General features: G+C 52.1%; 1 protein-coding gene across 2 annotated transcripts in view; it reads left to right on the top strand.

Moving 5' to 3' along the window:
* KATNIP (katanin interacting protein) overlaps window positions 1–18,863 on the top strand; it is a 184,140-nt gene that overhangs the window by 153,858 nt on the left and 11,419 nt on the right. Inside the window, exons 17-22 of one of the 2 annotated variants that reach the window (XM_049699349.1) lie at window positions 41–766; window positions 1,575–1,780; window positions 3,894–3,972; window positions 11,495–11,672; window positions 13,128–13,151; window positions 16,483–16,648. In XM_049699349.1, coding sequence (XP_049555306.1) covers window positions 41–766; window positions 1,575–1,780; window positions 3,894–3,972; window positions 11,495–11,672; window positions 13,128–13,151; window positions 16,483–16,648 — 1,379 coding nt within the window. The remainder of the gene's footprint in view (window positions 1–40; window positions 767–1,574; window positions 1,781–3,893; window positions 3,973–11,494; window positions 11,673–13,127; window positions 13,152–16,482; window positions 16,649–18,863) is intronic. The other variant, XM_033426051.2, reaches the window with a different exon arrangement.

Raw genomic sequence — 18,863 nt, forward strand, 5'->3', positions numbered from 1 at the left:
CACTAATGGGGCTTTGCCTCTCCTGTGTCCTTCCTTCCAGAAGATGCCTGGTCCACCCAGACGCCACTGCGGCCCCAGTGGCACAGCAAGCAGGAACACACCTTACGTGAATCGTGGAACTCCCTCACCGTCTTTGACCACTCCCACCGGGGACGCATCTCCAACGTGGAGTTCCAAGGCGACATCCTGGATGAGTTCCTGCAGCAGCAGAAGAGCAGCCGGCACAGCGACCAGCCGCATCCCTGGAAGGAGGAGAAGCCGGAGCCCATGAAAGGCCAGGAGCACGGCTCCCTAGAGGTAGATGACGGGGGTGACTTTAAAATCCCCGTCCTGCCTTATGGACAGCACTTGGTCGTCGATATCAAGTCCACGTGGGGGGACAGGCACTACGTTGGCCTTAACGGGATAGAAATATTCAGTTCCAAGGGAGAGCCGGTTCAAATAGTGAACATTCAAGCCGACCCCCCGGACATCAATATCTTACCGGCCTATGGGAAAGACCCCCGTGTGGTCACCAACCTTATCGACGGGGTGAATAGGACCCAGGACGACATGCATGTCTGGCTGGCCCCCTTCACGCCGGGCAAGTCCCACTCCATCTCCATTGATTTCGTGCAGCCTTGCCAAGTCGCCCTGATCAGGATCTGGAATTACAACAAATCGCGGATACACTCCTTCCGGGGTGTGAAGGACATCACGATGCTGTTAGATACACAGTGTATCTTTAAGGGAGAGATCGCCAAGGCCTCAGGCACCCTGACGGGAGGTACGGTGTGTCTGTAAGAATGCTCTCGAAGCCCCTACCTGCTACTCGCTGAGGCTCTGAGGAAAAACTAAACTTAGTGGCTAGCCAGTGACGGACGGGTCTCTCTCCTTTCCAAGAGCTGGCCCCCTCCTTGCCTTTTGCTGCTGGGTGTGAAAGAGCTGACCTCATTGAAACGCCTCCCCTGGGTACCAGCCTTCCTTAGCCTCCTAGGGCCTGAGCCTGACGAGTGCAAGTGAGTTATGGAGGGAGCGCTCTCAGGAGACCCTGTAGGGCAGGGAGGGGTGTAGGATATGGAAGGGTCGGGGGGAGAAGCTAGGCAAGGATATCGTTTCAGGGGAAGCCCAGCCTCAGCCTGATCCCAAGGGGAGCTCTGGAGTGTAAATCGCAGGGTCTGTCCTGCCTTAAGGCAAAGCAGCAGGGCTTCGGAACCCTCAGACTCCCCTGGTTGGGACGTAACTCCCACACCCTTCCAGGAAGGCCCCCTATAAGGATGGCAGAGGGTCTGGATGGGGCAGCAGCAGCCACAGCTACCGTGCCTCACCCGCGCCTGAGAAACATCCCTTATTTCATGATAGACCACAGTGACTCTCATCAGATTAGGTGCCTTCATTAAATCTATGTGGTTCTTATGGTCTGTGAATTCCATTTGCAAATGCGTAAAGAAGAATAAGGCTCAGTTACACAAATCAAGACCTGTTAGTGGTTTGGGACCTTCTAGCCCAAAGATTGATGGGTTTAGGTTCCTGGTCTGCACATCACTGGGACGTGGGGTGAGCTGACTCTTCTGTCTTCCTGGTACCCCTTTCAGCTCCAGAGCACTTTGGAGACACGATCTTATTCACAACGGATGATGACATTCTTGAGGCTATCTTCTGTTCTGATGAGACGTTTGACTTGGACGTGGAGAGCCTGTGCAGCCTGCGGTGCGAGGAGGCGCTGAGGAGGCCCAGCACGGCCGACGGCCTGGGGGAGGAGAGGCCCTACACCCAGGCTGGCTCCTGGGCTGATGACCGGGTAGGACTGGAGGCGGGTGGGCGCCCCAGAGAGACTTCTCCTCCTGACTCAGAGTATACCAGGAGGAATGAAGATGGATCTCCTTTAAGCTGCTGGTACTCCCGTTTTGACATTTCCCATTTTTCTGCTTCATTTTTGTTCTGTAGGTCATATTTCATTCTCTAATTATTTTTTATTTTTTTTTAAACCAAAGTGAAGGAAGTATTCAAATTTTAATCAAAGCTAGGGGAAATCAGTTCTGTGTCATTTCTGTAATTTAGAGGTTGGCAGTCTCGGGAAGTTTTGCTTTGGGTTGCATTTTGATCACTCACTGTTGTTTTTGATGGAAGGGCTAGAAATGCTTTTAATAGGCGAACTTGAGAATTAAAAGAATGATGATCCTGGCAGTCACTTCTTGGGCACATACCAGTAATCCAGGTGTGGAGCACCTTGTTGTCGTGCTTAACCCTCGTGACAGCCCTTGGAGTGGAGATGATTAATATCCCCGTTTAGGAAACCAAGGCTGACAGGCTAAGGGCCTTGCCCAAGGGCACATCTTGGGAGCATAACAAGGCTAGAACTTGAATGCAGGACTCCAAAGTCCGTGCTTTTAATGGACAAATTATCAAAAATGAAAGATGACCTTCAGGGCAATGGTCAGCCCAAGTCAAAGACGAGTAATCAAGGTGAAGAGACACCAGGGTCTCCGGGGATGTTCTTGAGGCCATGGGAGAAAGAGGAGATGGTTAAAGAGGGTGGGGGGAAGAGTGGAGAGAACCAGGAACCAGGGACAAAAGGTTCGGACACAAGAAGGTCATGACCAAGGCGGTACAGTGACATGCCCCGCCCACTCAGACAGGCTAGCTCGTTGTTGACGGTTGTCCTGGTCTTTTCAAAGAAAGTCAGAAATCTGGATTGTTACGTAAAAATCTCCCCATTAAGAAACGTTGGCAACTAATCCATGATGTTTTCAACCATTCTGCGGCCACAAAACATGTCCGTGGTCTGGCTTTGCTGCGCAGGCCTCCAGCTGGGAGATGGCCTTGAGGCCTTTCATTCCCCCAACATTTTCCAAATGGCAAAGTCCCTGCTCAGGAGCTCTGGTAGGATCTGGTCCTGGGAGGGGCAGGGAGGGATCACTCTCTCTGCCTTAGAGATAGGACCTCGAGCTCAGGGAGGCCCCGTCAGTGTCACACCCCTAGCAGGTGTCTGGGCTGGAGCCGCCCCAAGCCCGCCTAGGTGTCCCGGGTCGGGTGCATCCACCAGGGGGCGTGGCAGGAGGCTCAGGGAGGGCAGGGCGCCAGGGAAGGCAGGAGGAGGCACGTGGGTTCCAGGGCAGCAGCTTTCCGGGAGACCACTCAGTGTCAGGGGTTAACTTCTGGCAGACAACCTTCCTCTCCCTCCTCCCCATAGCCGGGCAGGGGCGTGGAGGGGCCGTCCCTAGGGGCTGGACTGAGGGGTCATCAGGGTGTCACTGGGTACCGAAACATTATCCCCACTAAAAACTCTAAGATCCAGACAAGCGACTTCACCTCTCTTTGCATCTCAGCTTTCCTGTCTGTGACGCAGTACAGGCACTTCTACCCTGACTCACGGTGCAGAGATCTAATGAAAAGAGTTTACATAGACACCCAAGAAGCAGGGTGTGGCAGCCCACCGTGTCTGTAGACCAAGGGTTCTTTATCTGCCTGCCCATGGGAATCACAGAGGAGGTTTTAAAAATGCAGATGCATAGGCCCCAGGGTTGAGAACCACTCTCTACGTTTGAATTCTTTCTTCTCCTTCCCTCCATCCCTCCCTCCCGATCTCTCTCCCTCCCCCCTTCCTCTAGTTCACTAGGTAAACTAGATAGGGCCCTTCCCTGTTCCAGAAAATCTAATCATCTGAGCTGGTTAGTGTCAAACTCCTCCCCTACCAGTAAGAACTTCCAGCAAGGACTCAGATGCACTCAGGGTTTCTGGGCCCGCCGTATTACCAGTCTTGGAGCTCCCACCAGGGCAGAAAACACCAGAAAAGACACCGGGACTTACCTGGGGCACAGAGTGGGCATCTAGCTGGGAAGATGTCCAGTGAGATGCGTGGGTATCACTAAAATCACCCCCTTTCCCTGTGCTTCTCTCCAACCTGTGTGCAGACTCCTGAACCAGAGCTGCCCCCCAGCCCCCCTGTCCCTGAAGTCACCACGCCAGAGCCGGGCATCTACCAGGGCATCTGTGAGTACCTTCTCTGGGGGCAGTGTCGGGGAAGGAGGACCTTCACGGGTCGGGGGTGGGGAGGGAGTCATGGCCACTTGGGACGGGGTTTCCCGGGACAGTTGGGCAGGTTGTACCTTGGCACAGAGACACCAGGCCCCAGGATAAGTCAGGGCTGAAACCAGCCTGCATTGGTGACACTGGCCCGGGCAGGGCTGCATCCCTTCAGAAGAGGGGTCCTCCTGACAGTGTGCCCTCCCAGAGGGGCACTTCTGCATTTCACACGCAGACGTCTTACGTGTTAGCTGCAGCCCTGACCCGGGAGGCGGCAGTCAGAGCCCAGAAGTTATAGAGCAAGAAGACATAAGAGCCAGAGAGACTTGGGCATCTGTCAGTCAGGGGTTTGAGTTGCCCCTTCACACTGGACCACAGAGCAGATGCTGGAGCAGAGAAAGTCTGCATCCTCCTGGCTCTAGGGGGGGGTGGGGCAGCAGGAGTACCGGCGCAGGTGCCAGGTCTTCTGAGAAGTCAGAAATCTGGATTTTTACATGAAATCTCCAGATTTTTCAACGTTGCTGACTAATTTTACAGTATTTTAAAACACCCTATGAGCCAAACAAAACACGTGTGTTCGGCCAGCCGGCTGCTGGTTGGTGGCCTCTGAGCAGATCCCGTCTGGGTTTCGCTGTGTCTGTTCTTCTGTCTCCTCTGCCTGTGTGCCATTCCAGCCAGTTCCTCTCTTACTCCGCATACTTCCCACCAGCACCTCCGCCTGCATCCCAGGGACTCCTCAGGCCCAGCGTTGCGCTGTGATCTCTCCCACCGGTTCCCTGTTCACAAGGCTCTGGGGGTTTGCTTGCTGCGGCCTCCCCTCCTGCTCTTTCTCTTTTTTTAAATCTTTTAATTTTTAAATTTTTGGCTGCGTTGGGTCTTCTTTGCTGCGCGCAGGCTTTCCTCTAGTTGTGACAAGCAGGAGCTACTCTTTGTTGCGGTGCGCGGGCTTCTCACTGCAGTGGCTTCTCTTGTTGCGGAGCACGGGCTCTAGGCACGCGGGCTCAGTAGTTGTGGCACGCGGGCTCAGTAGTTGTGGCTCGTGGGCTCTAGAGCGCAGGCTCAGTAGTTGTGGCTCACGGGCTCTAGAGCACAGGCTCAGTAGTTGTGGTGCATGGGCTCAGTAGTTGTGGCTCGCGGGCTCTAGAGCACAGGCTCAGTAGTTGTGGTGCACGGGCTCAGTAGTTGTGGCTCGGGGGCTCTAAAGCGCAGGCTCAGTAGTTATGGCGCATGACGGGCTTAGCTGCTCCGCAGCATGTGGGGTCTTCCCAGACCAGGGCGTGAACCCATGTCCCCTGCATTGGCAGGCGGATTCTTAACCACTGCGCCACCAGGGAAGTCCCCCTCCTGCTCTTTCTTGCCCCCTCGTGCCTGTCATCTGCCTCCAGTTATCTTCTGAAAAGAAGAGATGTGCCATTGTCACGCCCCCTCCCCACCTCCCCACCGTTGTCTCCAGAAGGAAGCTGAAGCTGGAATGTGTCAGAGTTTAGCCTCCTCCCCGCCCCACCTCCCCCTGCAGGCTTCTGTTCCCTGCTCTCCATCCCTGCCCATTGAAAGGATGTGACTCTCGATTGGGTTCCCAAGAAGCAGCCTCTGAGATGGAGTTACTGGGGCATGCTTTTGGGGGAGGGCAGGAAGCAGGGCTGGGCAGAGGGAGAACTGGGCCGCGGGGCAGTCGCAGCAAGGCCTCTGCCAGCTCCACAGGGAGCTGCAGAGTCCCCTGGAAGTTGCCCCTGAGTTGAGTAAGGGGGCTGGGCCTTTACACGCCTGTGTTAGCATGCCGCTGGATATGGGCTGGCGAGGGGCAAAGCCAGGGTTAGTCACAAGTGGGGGGACTCAGCTGTGGGCTGTCAGCTGTCAGCACTCCCAGCCACTGGAGGGATGAGCCCTTCAGCCCTGGGGATGGGAGGTGGGATCTGGGTGGTGCCCCACACTGTCCTCCACTCCGCCTTCCTAAGGCCTTGCTGTAATCCCACCCCATCCCCAGAAGCCTTCCCCACGGTGCCCACTGAGAATTCAGTTCTCCCTCCCTCACTCCAGAAGGATAAATTACCTCTTAGAAAAGACAAAGTCTTCCTTTGAATCCTCACAGCCCCTTACTTTCCAGAACTCTCTCTCAATTACTTTGGGACTTTGGGACAACTGAGTAATTTAAAAGCCAACCTAATGTAGTCAAGAGCCTGGTTTGAGGCTTGGTTGTGTATCCCATTCAGGCACTGTGCTGGGGCTTTCCCTCCCTTATCCCACTCACAGCTCTTATTCTCCCCATTTTTCAGATTAGATTAGGAAACTGAGGCTCCGAGAAATTGAGAAAGCCACCCAAAGTCACACAGCTAGTGCAAGGCCGAGAACGGGACCAAGCATATCTGAATTCAAAGCCCAGGTCCTCACCACTCAACACACTCCCTGAGAGGCTGCCCCACCTCAGAGGTCTTTGGGAAGAGTCAGCATCCCCACAGAGCTGCAAGGTCCTGGAAGACAGCAGTCATTTCTTGTTTAGTCTGGACTCCCCTAGGTTGGTCAGGATCCTGAGCGGCGGGGTCCGGGGGGAACAATGGAACTTGAATTCCAATTGAGTTACGCAAAAAAGAGCATTTCTTAGCTTATGCAACTAAAAAGATCAGGCGTTGCTAGTTTCCCCGTACTGCCGGATCCAGGTGTGCAAATGACGTCATCAGGCCTTGGCATCTCCCTGCATCTCTCTGCCCTATTTCTCACTCTCTTGTCCATCTCCCATTCAGACTGTCCACATGGGAGCCCCTAGAAGCTGTACCCGGTAATCCCAGGTAAAAGAACTTCTGCTTCCCAATTAAGTCCAGCAGTTGTCCCAGAATTGTCTCCTCACCTGGCTTGGGTCACGTGCCCATCCTTAACTAATAATCACCGTGGCTCACCTTGGCAGGGAGCGGGGTGTGATGGAAAACACGGATTGGCCCGGCCTGGGTCAGAAGCCCATCTTTGGAGCCAAGGGTGAGGAGTCAGCTTCCCATACAGTGCTTCAGAGGAGGTTAGAGTGCCATAACCATAGGAAGGGAGGAAGGAGGGAAGGAAGGAGGGAAGGAAGGAAGGAAGGAGGGAGGGAGGAAGGAGGGAGGGAGGAAGGGAGGGAGGGAAGGAAGGAAGGAAGGAGGGAAGGAAGGAAGGAGGGAGGGAGGAAGGAGGGAGGGAGGGAGGAGGGAGGGAGGAAGGAAGGAAGGAAGGAGGGAGGGAGGAGGGAGGGAGGGAGGGAGGGAGGGAGGAAGGAAGGAAGGAAGGAAGGAAGGATGGAGGGAGGGAGGGAGGGAAGGAAGGAAGGAGGGAGGGAGGGAAGGAAGGAGGGAGGGAGGGAAGGAAGGAGGGAGGGAGGAAGGAAGGAGGGAGGGAGGAAGGAAGGAAGGAAGGAAGGAAGGACAGAGGGAGGGAGGGAGTGAGGGAAGGAAGGAAGGAAGGAGGGAAGGAAGGAAGGAAGGAAGGAGGGAGGGAGGAAGGAGGGGGGAGGGAGGAAGGAAGGAAGGAAGGACGGAGGGAGGGAGGGAGGGAAGGAAGGAAGGAGGGAGGGAGGGAGGGAGGGAAGGAAGGAAGGAAGGAAGGAAGGAAGGAGGGAGGGAGGGAAGGAAGGAAGGAAGGAAGGGAGGAGCCACTGTCCTCTTCATCTGATGATTTCCCCAAAGATGCTGTATGTAAATGTCTGTCCCACTGAACCGGCTTCTGACCTTTCTTGGAAATGTTATTTCAGTGCCTTTGGGAGTTTTGCCCTGGAATAGCGCTCCCAGACCTTTTTGCTGCAAGGAAAGTGTAATTTCTCTGCGTCTCTACTCAGCAGGAAGGCAGAAGAACCTCCTGATCAGGGACCTTCTGCCCGTTTTGTGGCCTGTGATTTCCAAATCTCTCTTCTCTGAACCTTTGGCTTTTTCCTCATTGTATCCCAAATCCTAACCCTACTTTCCCAGCCTGTGCAAATGAAGAGAGCTTTGATAAAGTGACCCAGGGGGGATGCGTTGGGGTTGGTAAATACGGCCAATCCTATCAATGTTTTGAACGGGGATATATGACTTGCTAATTTGCAGATGACACTAATTTTGGAAGTTTTGCAAATATCAGTGGTGATGAATAGGAAAGGAGCTGAGAGAGTTGAAATATGGGAGAGAAATAACAAAATTAACTTCCATTTATATAAATACTAATTGATACACCAGAGGAAAATGAATATGGAACACGGATATTAGCTCAAAAAGGAGAGCAATCACTTTGAGAGCAGCCCTAGATTAGACGGCGTCACAGTGCATCTCGCCAGGCAAACAAGGGGTGGCAGGCTCGGGAGAGTCTGGGGTGCTGCCTCTTGTTTCGAGCGGGAGGTGGCATTTCTCCCTCACAGGGATCCCCCGATCTAAATCCACTCCCTCCTTCACCTCTAGGCCTTCTCCATCTCAGGAATGGTACCCACAGCTACTCTGTCTCTTGGGTCGAAACATTTTCTTTGTTCGTTAATTCCATACAGGCCATTGAGAGCCCTGTCAACGCTGTCTCCAAAACAGATCCCGAATCTGTCCACTTTGCCCCCATTTTCACCACTACCGCCTTTGTCCCGGCCACAGGTATCACAACAGCCTCCTGCCTGGCCTCCCTATGGAGTCCAACCCCAGTGCGCTTTCCAAGACGCGGGTCCGATCATGTCACTTCTCGGCTTCCACATCTAAGCCTCCCTAGCTGCCCACTGCAGAGAAGAAAATCCAGACTTCATGACATGATCTAGCCTCCACCTAACCTCCTGATCTCATTTTCCTCCATCTTCTACCTCAGTCACTTGGTTCCAACCACAGATCAAATATGTTCCCGTCCCAGGGCCTTTGCCCTTCCTGCCCTCTCAGCCTAGAATGTTCTTCCAGAAATGCTAGAGAATGGCGGCCTCCTTCTTATCGCCCAGGTCTCAGCTCAAACGTCACCTCCTCAGAAAGGCCCTCCGTGACCATCCCTATTCCTGCTTAGTTAGTCCCTATCTTACCTCTTTCGTTTTTTTCATGGTATTCATCACTCCGTGGAACTATCAGATTATCTTTTTGATGTGTGTTCATTGTCTGTCTTCACTGCAGTGGAAGCTCCTAGAGAGATTTTGCTGTGTTTACCCCTAATTCTCCAGGGCCAAGAACAGGGCTTGGTACCATAGTAGCAACATGTTTACCATTGACTGTGATTTTGGTGAAACTCAAATGATTGTATTTTGATTCATTTACCTACACATATCTACTAAACACATACTCTTCAATCAATCATTTATTTTTTTAAAAAAAGCCTTAATTGACCATCTGTTTTCAGGCACTATTCTAGGCTCTAGAGATAACAACAGTGAACACAGCTAACAGAGCCCCTGCCCTCAGGGAGCTTCCATCTTAGTGGGAAAGACTGATGAAAACAAATAAGCAAATCAATGTAGAACATCTTGTCAGGTGACAAAAAATAAAGCAGAGGAAGGGTTTTTGAGAGTGATGGGAGAGGGTGCTATTTGAGTTCAGGTGGCTGGCAGGGCCTCTCTGAGGAGATGACAATTAAACATAGACTCATCATGAGAAGGAATGCATCAGTTAGCTTCTGCTGTGAAACAAACCAACCCCCAATTTAGCAGCTTAATATAACCACCATTAATTGTGATTTATCGTAATTCAGTGGCTTGGCTGGGCACTCCTTTGCCTCTGAGCCAGGCTGGCCTCTGCTGGCCCTGCTCACGTGTCTAGTCAGCTGGCAGATGGGCTGGCAGTTGAATGACCTAAGATGTCTTCACCCACATGGCCTGCAATTGGGAGGCTAGCCTGGCTCCTTCACATGGCAAGACTCCAGGTGTGGAAAGAGAGGCCAGACCCCTGTATACATGTGCTTTACAGCCTCTGCAAGCTTCGCTTTTGCTTCTGTCCCATTGGCCAAAGCAAATCACATGGCCCAGATTCAGGAAGTGAAGAAATAGACTCCACTTCTGGATGGGAGAAGCGGCGAAATCACACTGCAAAGAGGCAAGGACTCGGTGGGAGGAATTTGTGGCCATCTTGCAGGCTTCTGGTGCTGTGAGAAGCTATGATGTGCCCAGGACCACGCTGGTCACACATCTGTTTCATGTGCCCCCAAGATGCTCAGAGTTACCTTGGCACCACGGAGGGCAGAGGGATCTGAGACCAAGTTACAAAATGTATGATGGAAACGACAGGGGCGTAGGAGAGGAAGCCACGCTCCAGGGAGGTCACGTGGCTTGGCCTCCCTTCCAGCCACAAGGGCGTCTGCAACCTGCCTGAGCTGAACTGGGTGGAGCTACGTGAATCCAGGCTTCCTCCTTCCAGTGCTACAGTGCTGGCATCCTGTGAAAGTTGCAACAAGTGTGGCCCTTTGGAACACAGCCACCCAAAAGAGTGCTAGAGTAGGCCCCCAGTTCTGCAAGGGTAGAAGAGTTCATGGGGCTTGGTCCCGGTCCTGCTGTAACGGGAGACCATTCAGGAAGGAGGAACTCCAGCCGGATATTGGACAGAGAGTCATCGACTTTGCACTTTCTGGGCAAATGAGTGACTCACCTGGGCAGTTTTGCCCAGTTCACTCCTAAATGCTCCCTGATGGAGAAGGGGTGGAACAAGGGCAAAAGCATGGGAGTGTCACATGGGTCACTTCCTTTACCTTGAATCCTCATGATAGTGGCCAATTTGCATAAAATGTCCATTTCTGACGCTGAGGCTCACTGCTGCAGCCTCCTCTATTTAGTTACTTGTTGAATCATTCCATCTGTACTGAGCTCCTACTGTGGGGCAGGTAATTTGCCAAGCTCTGGGGGCACAATGAGCTAGCAAAACAGATGGGATTTCTGCCCTCAGGGCAGATGGGTATTTACCAAACGATCACAAGATCACACTGGTGACCAGAGCATGTAAGGGGAAGTTCAGAGTGACATGGCAGGCTGTGAGTGGAGGCTTGGTGTGGTCAAAGAAGTTGGGAGGGCTTCCCTGAGGAAGTAGCTGGGATCTGAAGAATGAGCACAAGTTAGCCTAGGCCATGTGAGTTCAGGAGGGAGAGAACAGCATGTGCAAAGGCCCTGTGGTGGGAGAGGGGAATGTGAATATGCGGGACTGAAAGACAGTCTGAGTGGAGCAAGGGATTTTGGGTGCAAGGTGAGGTTAGAGAAGTAGGCAGAAGCCAGATGACGAAGCCTGCTGGCCAAGCAGCATGGGAAGCCACGCTAAGGTGTTAAGCATGGGGTGGGCAACGTGATTGATAAGTGGAGAAAAGACCCAGGGCTGTGTGCAAGTTTAAACCACACCAGCGCACTCATCCTGCAGACATTTCCTAAGCATCAACAGTGACCCAGGTCCAAGGGCCACCGAGAGGAAAGGTGCAGAGCCCACTCTGAAGGCCCTTTCATTGAAGTTTGGGCTTTCCAGTTGGTAGAATGCAGAGGCTGAAGATCACTCCTCTTCCTCTCTCCATCTTGGGTACCTCCTCTGGAACCTGTGATGTTCACGGGACACTTTTCTTCCTGCTGCAGGCCTCCAGCTGAATTTCACTGCCTCCTGGGGAGACCTGCATTACCTGGGGCTCACAGGCCTGGAAGTGGTGGGCAAGGACGGCCAGGCACTGCCCATCAACCTGCACCAGATCTCTGCCTCCCCCAGAGACTTAAAAGACCTCCCTGAGTGCACCAACGACTCCCGGACCCTGGACAAGTGAGTGTCTGTAAGAAGCATAAGCAAGGCTCATGACAGCAGGGGTTCGGTGACCTGATCTCTATCGTAGGTTTCAGACGCAACCATCAAGCGGCATCTCCTATTCCACCTTCTCCCAGCCACCCCGTGAGGTCTGGGGTCTGCCCATTTTGTACTCAAGGGAAACTGAGGCCCAGGAAAGGGCCACACACCTGGAAGAGGTAGGCAGGATTGGAAGCCAGGCTCTCCTGCTTCCAGACCCAGGTGTGCTTTGTGTTTTCTTCACGGTGCTCAGCGTGGGCCTCGCACATGGTGGCTGCTTGGTAAGCCTTTAGCTCGGTGTTTAGGCATGAGGGACCCCACCTCTCGGGGGCTGAAAGCTTTCCCCTCCCTGAGGTCAGAGGTGATGGCTGAGGAGTCTCCACAGGTGGCTACAGCTGCACTTTCCTCTGCATTTGTCCGATTCATAAGCCCAGGTTGGGTCAAGTCAGTAAGAGAACACAAGCCTGCATATAGCCCTGATCCACGGGGCCCCAGAACCTGCAGTCTGGCACTCGGCCCCCCTGAGTCAGGACAGCTGTCAGGCTTAGGCCCTGCCTGGAGGTGCAAACAAGAAGAGTCTAGGGGAGCCAGAGGGATGAGAGTTCAAATCCTGTCTCTGCCCCTTACCAGCTAGTTGCTTAACCTCTCCAATAATAATAGTCATGATAATAATAATAATAACGGAAATTATAACTGCCATTTTTTGAGCATTTATTAAATGCTAGACACTGGACCATGCTAAGCAGGTTGCAGTTTGCAGATGTTCATTCATTTAAACCTCAAACAGCCCAAAGAGGCCCCCACTCTACAGATGAAGAAACAGAGGTACAGAGAGGTTAAAATTGTCACCCACAGTAGTTGAGTGGCAGAGTCATGATTTGAACACGGGTCCATGGGAGACCAACACCCATACATTTGACCACTAAGTTATGCCTCAGTTTCCTTATCAGTAGAATGGAGACAATAATTCCCATGGCTGGAGGGCGGGAGGGGGATTGCCACATCACAGCTGAGCCCTGTCCCTGGCCCAGAGCGTGTGTGGGGTCCACAGCGGACTCCTACCTGCTTTCCTCTAAGGTGCCCCTTAGCCGCGGCCCTCACAGCCTGCTGTCATTACCTGCTCACGGGCCATCTTGGCGAGTCACACCCCTGCACACTGTGGTCCCCGCTGCCGATTGTAAAGGTGATCAGCTCATGGCTGGCCCTGCTTGTGCATATCCACACCCACCCTCCACGCAGATTGTGTTGCAGCAAATCCCAGGTCTGATAGTATTTCATCTCTACATATTTCAGTATGTAGCTCTAAACAATAAGGACTTAAACATAATCTGAGTACCATTATTCCAGCTAAATAATTAACAGTCATTTCTTAAATTACTAGCTATCCAGCATGTTTCTATTTCCCTGACCATCTTTTTCCCCCTTTTATAACAGTTTGTTCCTTGAATTGACATCCAGGTAAGGTCCATACATTGTGATTGGTTGTTATGCCTCGTTTTAAAAAAAATTTTTGGGAATTCCCTGGCAGTCCAGTGGTTAGGACTCCACAATTCCACTGCAGAGGGCCCGGGTTTGATAACTGGTCGGGGAACTGGGATCCCACAAACCGAGTGGTGCGGCCAAAAAATAATTTTTTTTTTAATTTTTAAAATTTTATTTATTTATTAAAAAAATTTTTTTATTGACATATATTTGATTTACAATGTTGTTTTAGTTTAGGGTAAGCAGCAAAGTGATTCAGATATATATATCTATATATTCATATTCCTTTTTTAGATTCTTTTCCATTACAAGTTATTACAAAATATTGGGTAGAGTCCCCTGTGCTATACAGTGGGTCCTTGTTGGTTGTCTATCTTATATATAGTAGTGTGTATATTTTAATCCCAAACTCCTAATTTATCCCTACCCCGCCTCTTTCCACTTTGGTAACCATAAGTTTGTTTTCTATATTTGTTTTCTATGACTGTGAGTCTATTTCTGTTTTGTAAGTAAGTTCCTTTGTAGGTTGATATGTCTGTTAAGCCTCTCATAATCTCTAGGTTCCCTTCCATCGTTCTTCTTTTTTTCCTTATAAATTATCTGTTGAAGAAACCAGGGGTTTTGCCCTGTTGAGTCTGGATTTTACTGGCTGCATCGCTATGGTATCGTTTAGCCTGTTCTTCAGGCCCCTGTATTTCTCGTAAATTGTTCACCAGATCTAGAGGCCTGATCAGATTGAGGTTTGACCATTAGGGCAAGACATAACCATCAGGGCGTGGATGTCACTGTGTATTCCCTTCAGGACTCATGGAATATCTGGTTGTCAGGCTTTCTGTGATGTTGGCAGCCAATACTTAGTGGTTAGATCTGTTACTCTATTGGGGGTTGTGAAACAGTGATACACTGATCCTATCACTCTTTTTTCGTCGATAAAGGGAAAATTTCCCTCAATTGTTTGGTTACTTTGAGGTACAATTCAAACAGGAAAGACAACCTAAACGTTTGATTCCTTCCCTTTATTTTTCAGTTTTCAAAAGAGCAAATTGTTTCTCTAGCATCCTTTAAAACATTTGTTTGCTTTTGACTACCATAAACTCATGGATTTAAACCTACTACGTTTGAAGGGTTTCAATCTATTACGGTTTTTATCCTATCGATGCTCAAATTGATCCCTCTTTGGACATTGGGACCTCCCAAATCCTTTTGTAAAGTAGCAGTCTCTGATAGCTGCCTTGCTTTCTGATGTCACAAGGTAGTCCAGGTTCCTCTTTTATGTGTATTGTCCCAGGCATGGAATCAGCTATTTCTCCAAGAAGCCCAGGTTCCTTCTAGTGGGAAAGGGTATTTAGAGACCATAATCTAGCCACTAGGGATGCTCATTGCTACTGGGTCAATCCTTGTTTCGAGGCTTTTTTTGTGGACAGAGCTAGGAAGTATCATTTAGATATCCTTGAGGGTGTCTATGGGGACGTCCCTTCGCTGTCAGCTGTGAACGCTTCATTGGTTCTCTCCACTCTCAGATTGGGCAGTAGTTTTGCTTTAGAGGTGGCACCATATCTAGGACAGGGAGGTAATTGCTTTTGGAAGGAAATAGAAGGTTCTCTAGCTTAATTCCACAAACACCCCAGGGTTAAATTGCTGGATCTCCTCAGTGTTAAGATGCCAGCAATTGTAAGACACACCACCCATCAATTTAATAACAGCCTTTTAGAGAAAAAAAGAAACATTACCTCCTTGGATGAACACTTCGATTGTAAGATTTCTTCCAAGTCCCGAACTTCAAAACGTAAGAGGAAAAACATAAAGTTTATTTTAAAATCTAGGAAACGTGGGGCCTTCCCTGGCAGTCCAGTGGTTAAGAATCCGTGCTCCCAATGCAGGGGGCATGGATTCGATCCCGGGTCTGGAAACTAAGATCCCACATGCTGCACCACCAAAATAAATAAATAGAATGTTTAAAAAAAAATTAAAAATCCAGGAAATGTGGCAGCAGCCTGTATCCCTCCCGGGGCAGCAGCTTCAAGGTCACCAGGAAAATGGGAGGGTGAGGGGAGGAGGTCGCCCAAGAGGCTCAGAGTTGGGCCCCTTTCTCCAGGGCCAGGTCTCTCAGTGGTAGTGAGCTCACGGCTGGGGTCTGGGCTAGGGTGTGCTGGGCAGAGTTGGGAAGGATGAGACAGGATGTCCCAAGCAGGAGAACCAGAAACTGGCCAGGATGGGACTGCAGTGTGGTGACAAGCTCTTTTAGAACATGAGGGTGCTGGGGGCTCCCTCCCAGCAGTGGCGGGCTGCCCTGGGATATCCAGGCTGGGTGACTACAGGCCAGACCATCCCCCCACCAGAGGCACCTGCCCCTTCTTGTACTTGTCCCACGCCAGGAGCTGCCAAGTTCCCCCTGGTGCTTTAGTATCTTTCTCCCCCAGCACAAGAAAGAAGGAATAGGGCTTCCCTGGTGGCGCAGTGGTTGAGAGTCCGCCTGCCGATGCAGGGGACACGGGTTCGTGCCCCGGTCCGGGAAGATCCCACATGCCGTGGAGCAGCTGGGCCCGTGGGCCATGGCCGCTGAGCCTGCGTGTCCGGAGCAGTGAGAGGCCCGCGTACCAAAAAAAAAAAAAGAAAAAAAGAAAGAAAGAAGGAATAGAATTCTTTCAAAATGTACCATGGAGTCAATACATCACTTCATAGAAATTTGGGAAAATAGAAGTAGTCACCCCCCACCCCCTGACAGAAATAGATCTTTCACTTTTGCGTAATCTCTCCTGGTCCTTGTCCTCGTTTTACAGCATTAAAATCAGCGCCCCCGCCTTTCCCCGTTACTGCATCATCCTTGTGATTATCTTTTAACTACCGTACAGATTTACTGAACTTTTCCCTGAGACCTTTCAGGGTTTGCTTGTTTGTTGCTAATGTAAGTAGTATCTTGGTGCAGATAGCTTTTTGACATGTTGAATAAATTTTTCTTAGGGGGAATAAATTCTAGAAATGGGATCGCTGGGTTAAAGAGTCCTAAAAACTAGCACACACCCGCATCCCCGCTTTAAAACCCCTGATGATTGCTTCACTGTACCTTTAACCGCACAGACTGTTATTTTTCCCCTTGTTTTCCTATTCTGTCTAACTTCACACATGAGAGGTGGCTCCTCACTGCTGCTTTAATTAGTCTCACCTCCCCGTAATGAGCCGGATCCAGCCAGGCTCGTGCCAGGCAGGGGCTGCCGTGGGGACAGGAGTGGGTGTAGACCCCACACTGTGAGTTCTCCCGGCAGACCGGGCTGCCCCCATCTCTCCGCCCCTTCCCCACTGAGTGCAGGTTAATCGATGGAGCCAACATCACGATGGAGGAGGAGCATATGTGGCTGATCCCCTTCTTGCCGGGGCTGGACCACGTGGTCACGATCCACTTCGACAGAGCCGAAAGCATCGCAGGCCTGCGCTTCTGGAACTACAATAAATCTCCCGAGGACACCTATCGAGGGGTAAGCCGGGCAACGGCAGCCGCGCTCAGTCCACTGTCAGGGAAACAGCACCGTGATGAATGGCTGGCGTGGCTGCCAGAGAGGAGCATAAATCCTCCAGAACTTTCCAAAGGAAGCTGGGGGAGGTTACAGCCAGGGAGAGAGAGCTGCCGCTGTTCCCTTCTGCCAACAGCAAATGCAAGCTACAGAGCCCGGGGCTGACTCGGAGAACTGCAGCGCCTTGTCTCTTCTGGGGGCTCAGGGGTCCTCAGCAGGCCCAGCCCCCACTCACAGGGGTCGGTTGCAGCCCTGCTGTTCACTGAGCGCTTTGGCGGCCAGGCCCGGGCTGAGGGCTGCTCATGCCTTTGTCGTTTCATTGGACCCGCATTCCAGCCTCTGGGAGGCAGGTGTTATTACCCCCATCTTTCAGGGTATTGAAAACTGAGGTTCAGAGAGGTCCAGTCACTCGTCTCAGGTCACACAGCTAGAGGCCCAGTCCATGTCTGCTGAGCTTGGAGCCTACACTCTTAATTTCTACACTATGTTCTTCTCCTTCTGGGTGTGAGAAAGCAGGGGCCTCTGTTGGCATGTGGAAAAGAGCATCAGAAGTGCCCCCTTGGGGCTTCCCTGGTGGCGCAGTGGTTGAGAGTCCGCCTGCCGATGCAGGGGACACGGGTTCGTGCCCCGGTCCGGGAGGATCCCACATGCCGCGGAGCGGCTGGGCCCGTGAGCCATGGCCGCTGAGCCCGCGCGTCCGGAGCCTGTGCTCCGCAACGGGAGAGGCCACAGCAGTGAGAGGCCCACGTACCGCAAAAAAAAAAGAGAAGAAGTGCCCCTTTTCATGGGCTTTTCTGACCTGTGTGACCATGAACCATGAGACATTTGTCCCCTCCCACTACATGGAAGTGATGATGACAAGGTCACCTAAAATATAGCAATGCAGTTAGGGCCCTAAATGCACAGCTCTGCGTCTGAATCCCCCCCTCTGACCCTTACCACCTGTGTGACCTTGGCAAGTGGCCCGCCTTCCCTGGACCTCAGTTTCCTCATCTGTAAAAGGGGGAGGAGGATACCTGCCTCTGGCCCTCAGAAGTTGACAGAGCCAGGACCTGGCCTGTGAGGATGCCGTGAGCCCAGGCCTGGGTCCTCAGTACGTCCAGGGACTTAAGACTGTGGGGGTTTATCACAGCGGAGTGAGCAGCCCCCAGCCCCCGGCGCTTGTCTTCAGGAGCATTGGCTCCCCTGAGTGTGCAGTTTACAAACCCCGCCCAGGCCGCCCTGGTGTCTTTGTAAGCGTGCTCTTGGGTCGAGCGCGAATAAAATGTCAGCTATATTGGCGTTAAAGAAACATTCTTTTGCCTCAACTCATGCCTCTGGGCCTTTCCCTTCCCTTGAGTGAATCCCTCTTTCCAGTTGAGCTTCCACGACCTGGATTTACCGCCTGGAAATGTTGGGCCCAGAGGCCCTGCTTCCCAGGTCTGGCCCCCAGCAGCCTTGGTGCCAGTGATGAATGGCCACCATGGGAGCGGGAATGAGCGCCATCTGAGAGGGCGATCCCAGGGCGCAGAGTAATGGAACTCTGGTCCCTCCCTCCCCAGGGAAGTGCATCAGATGCCTACCCCACAAGGCACCACTGGGCACCCTGGCTCTGAGCCCCTGGCATGAGGTTAGAGCCAGGCCTGGCACTCCAAGAGGTAGGCTTCACACCCCTCCAGTGTGTCCTTGGGCAAATTGCTTAGCCTCTCGGAACTCTAGCTTCCTTAGCTATAAGATGGAGGTGATAATAAAAGCCCCTTCTGAGGCAATGAACCGGGGTCTGGGGAAGTCAGAGATGCTCCCAGGAGATGGTGGTGGCCCTAGAAGAGGGACAGGGACTTCCTGGACCTCTGCTCTGCTCTGTTGCCAGCTTCACTTCAGGTGGCTTTCTCCTCCAGGCCAACCCTGGCAGCTCTGGGCTTGCATCCTGCATGCTCCAAGCCAGCAAAACCCCAGGAGCCACGTTGCTCTTGCATCCACATGGCCCGTGGGTGACAGTTCTCTGTTTGGCCAGGCCTGAGTCACAGGTCCAGCCCTGGGGCCCAGGCAGGAATTAGGCTTGAGGAAAGCAGCGTGGAAGTGTAGTGACAGCTTTGGGGGCGCCATTTCCAGCCCCTGTACACCTTTTAGGTTATGCACCCTGTGACCGACTGACTGAGTTACGTGGGGGTGGAGAGCCCCAGGGTACATGGTTATCCAC

Source organism: Orcinus orca, chromosome 16 (assembly GCF_937001465.1).
Source record: "Orcinus orca chromosome 16, mOrcOrc1.1, whole genome shotgun sequence".
NCBI classification, from domain to species: Eukaryota; Metazoa; Chordata; class Mammalia; order Artiodactyla; family Delphinidae; genus Orcinus; species Orcinus orca.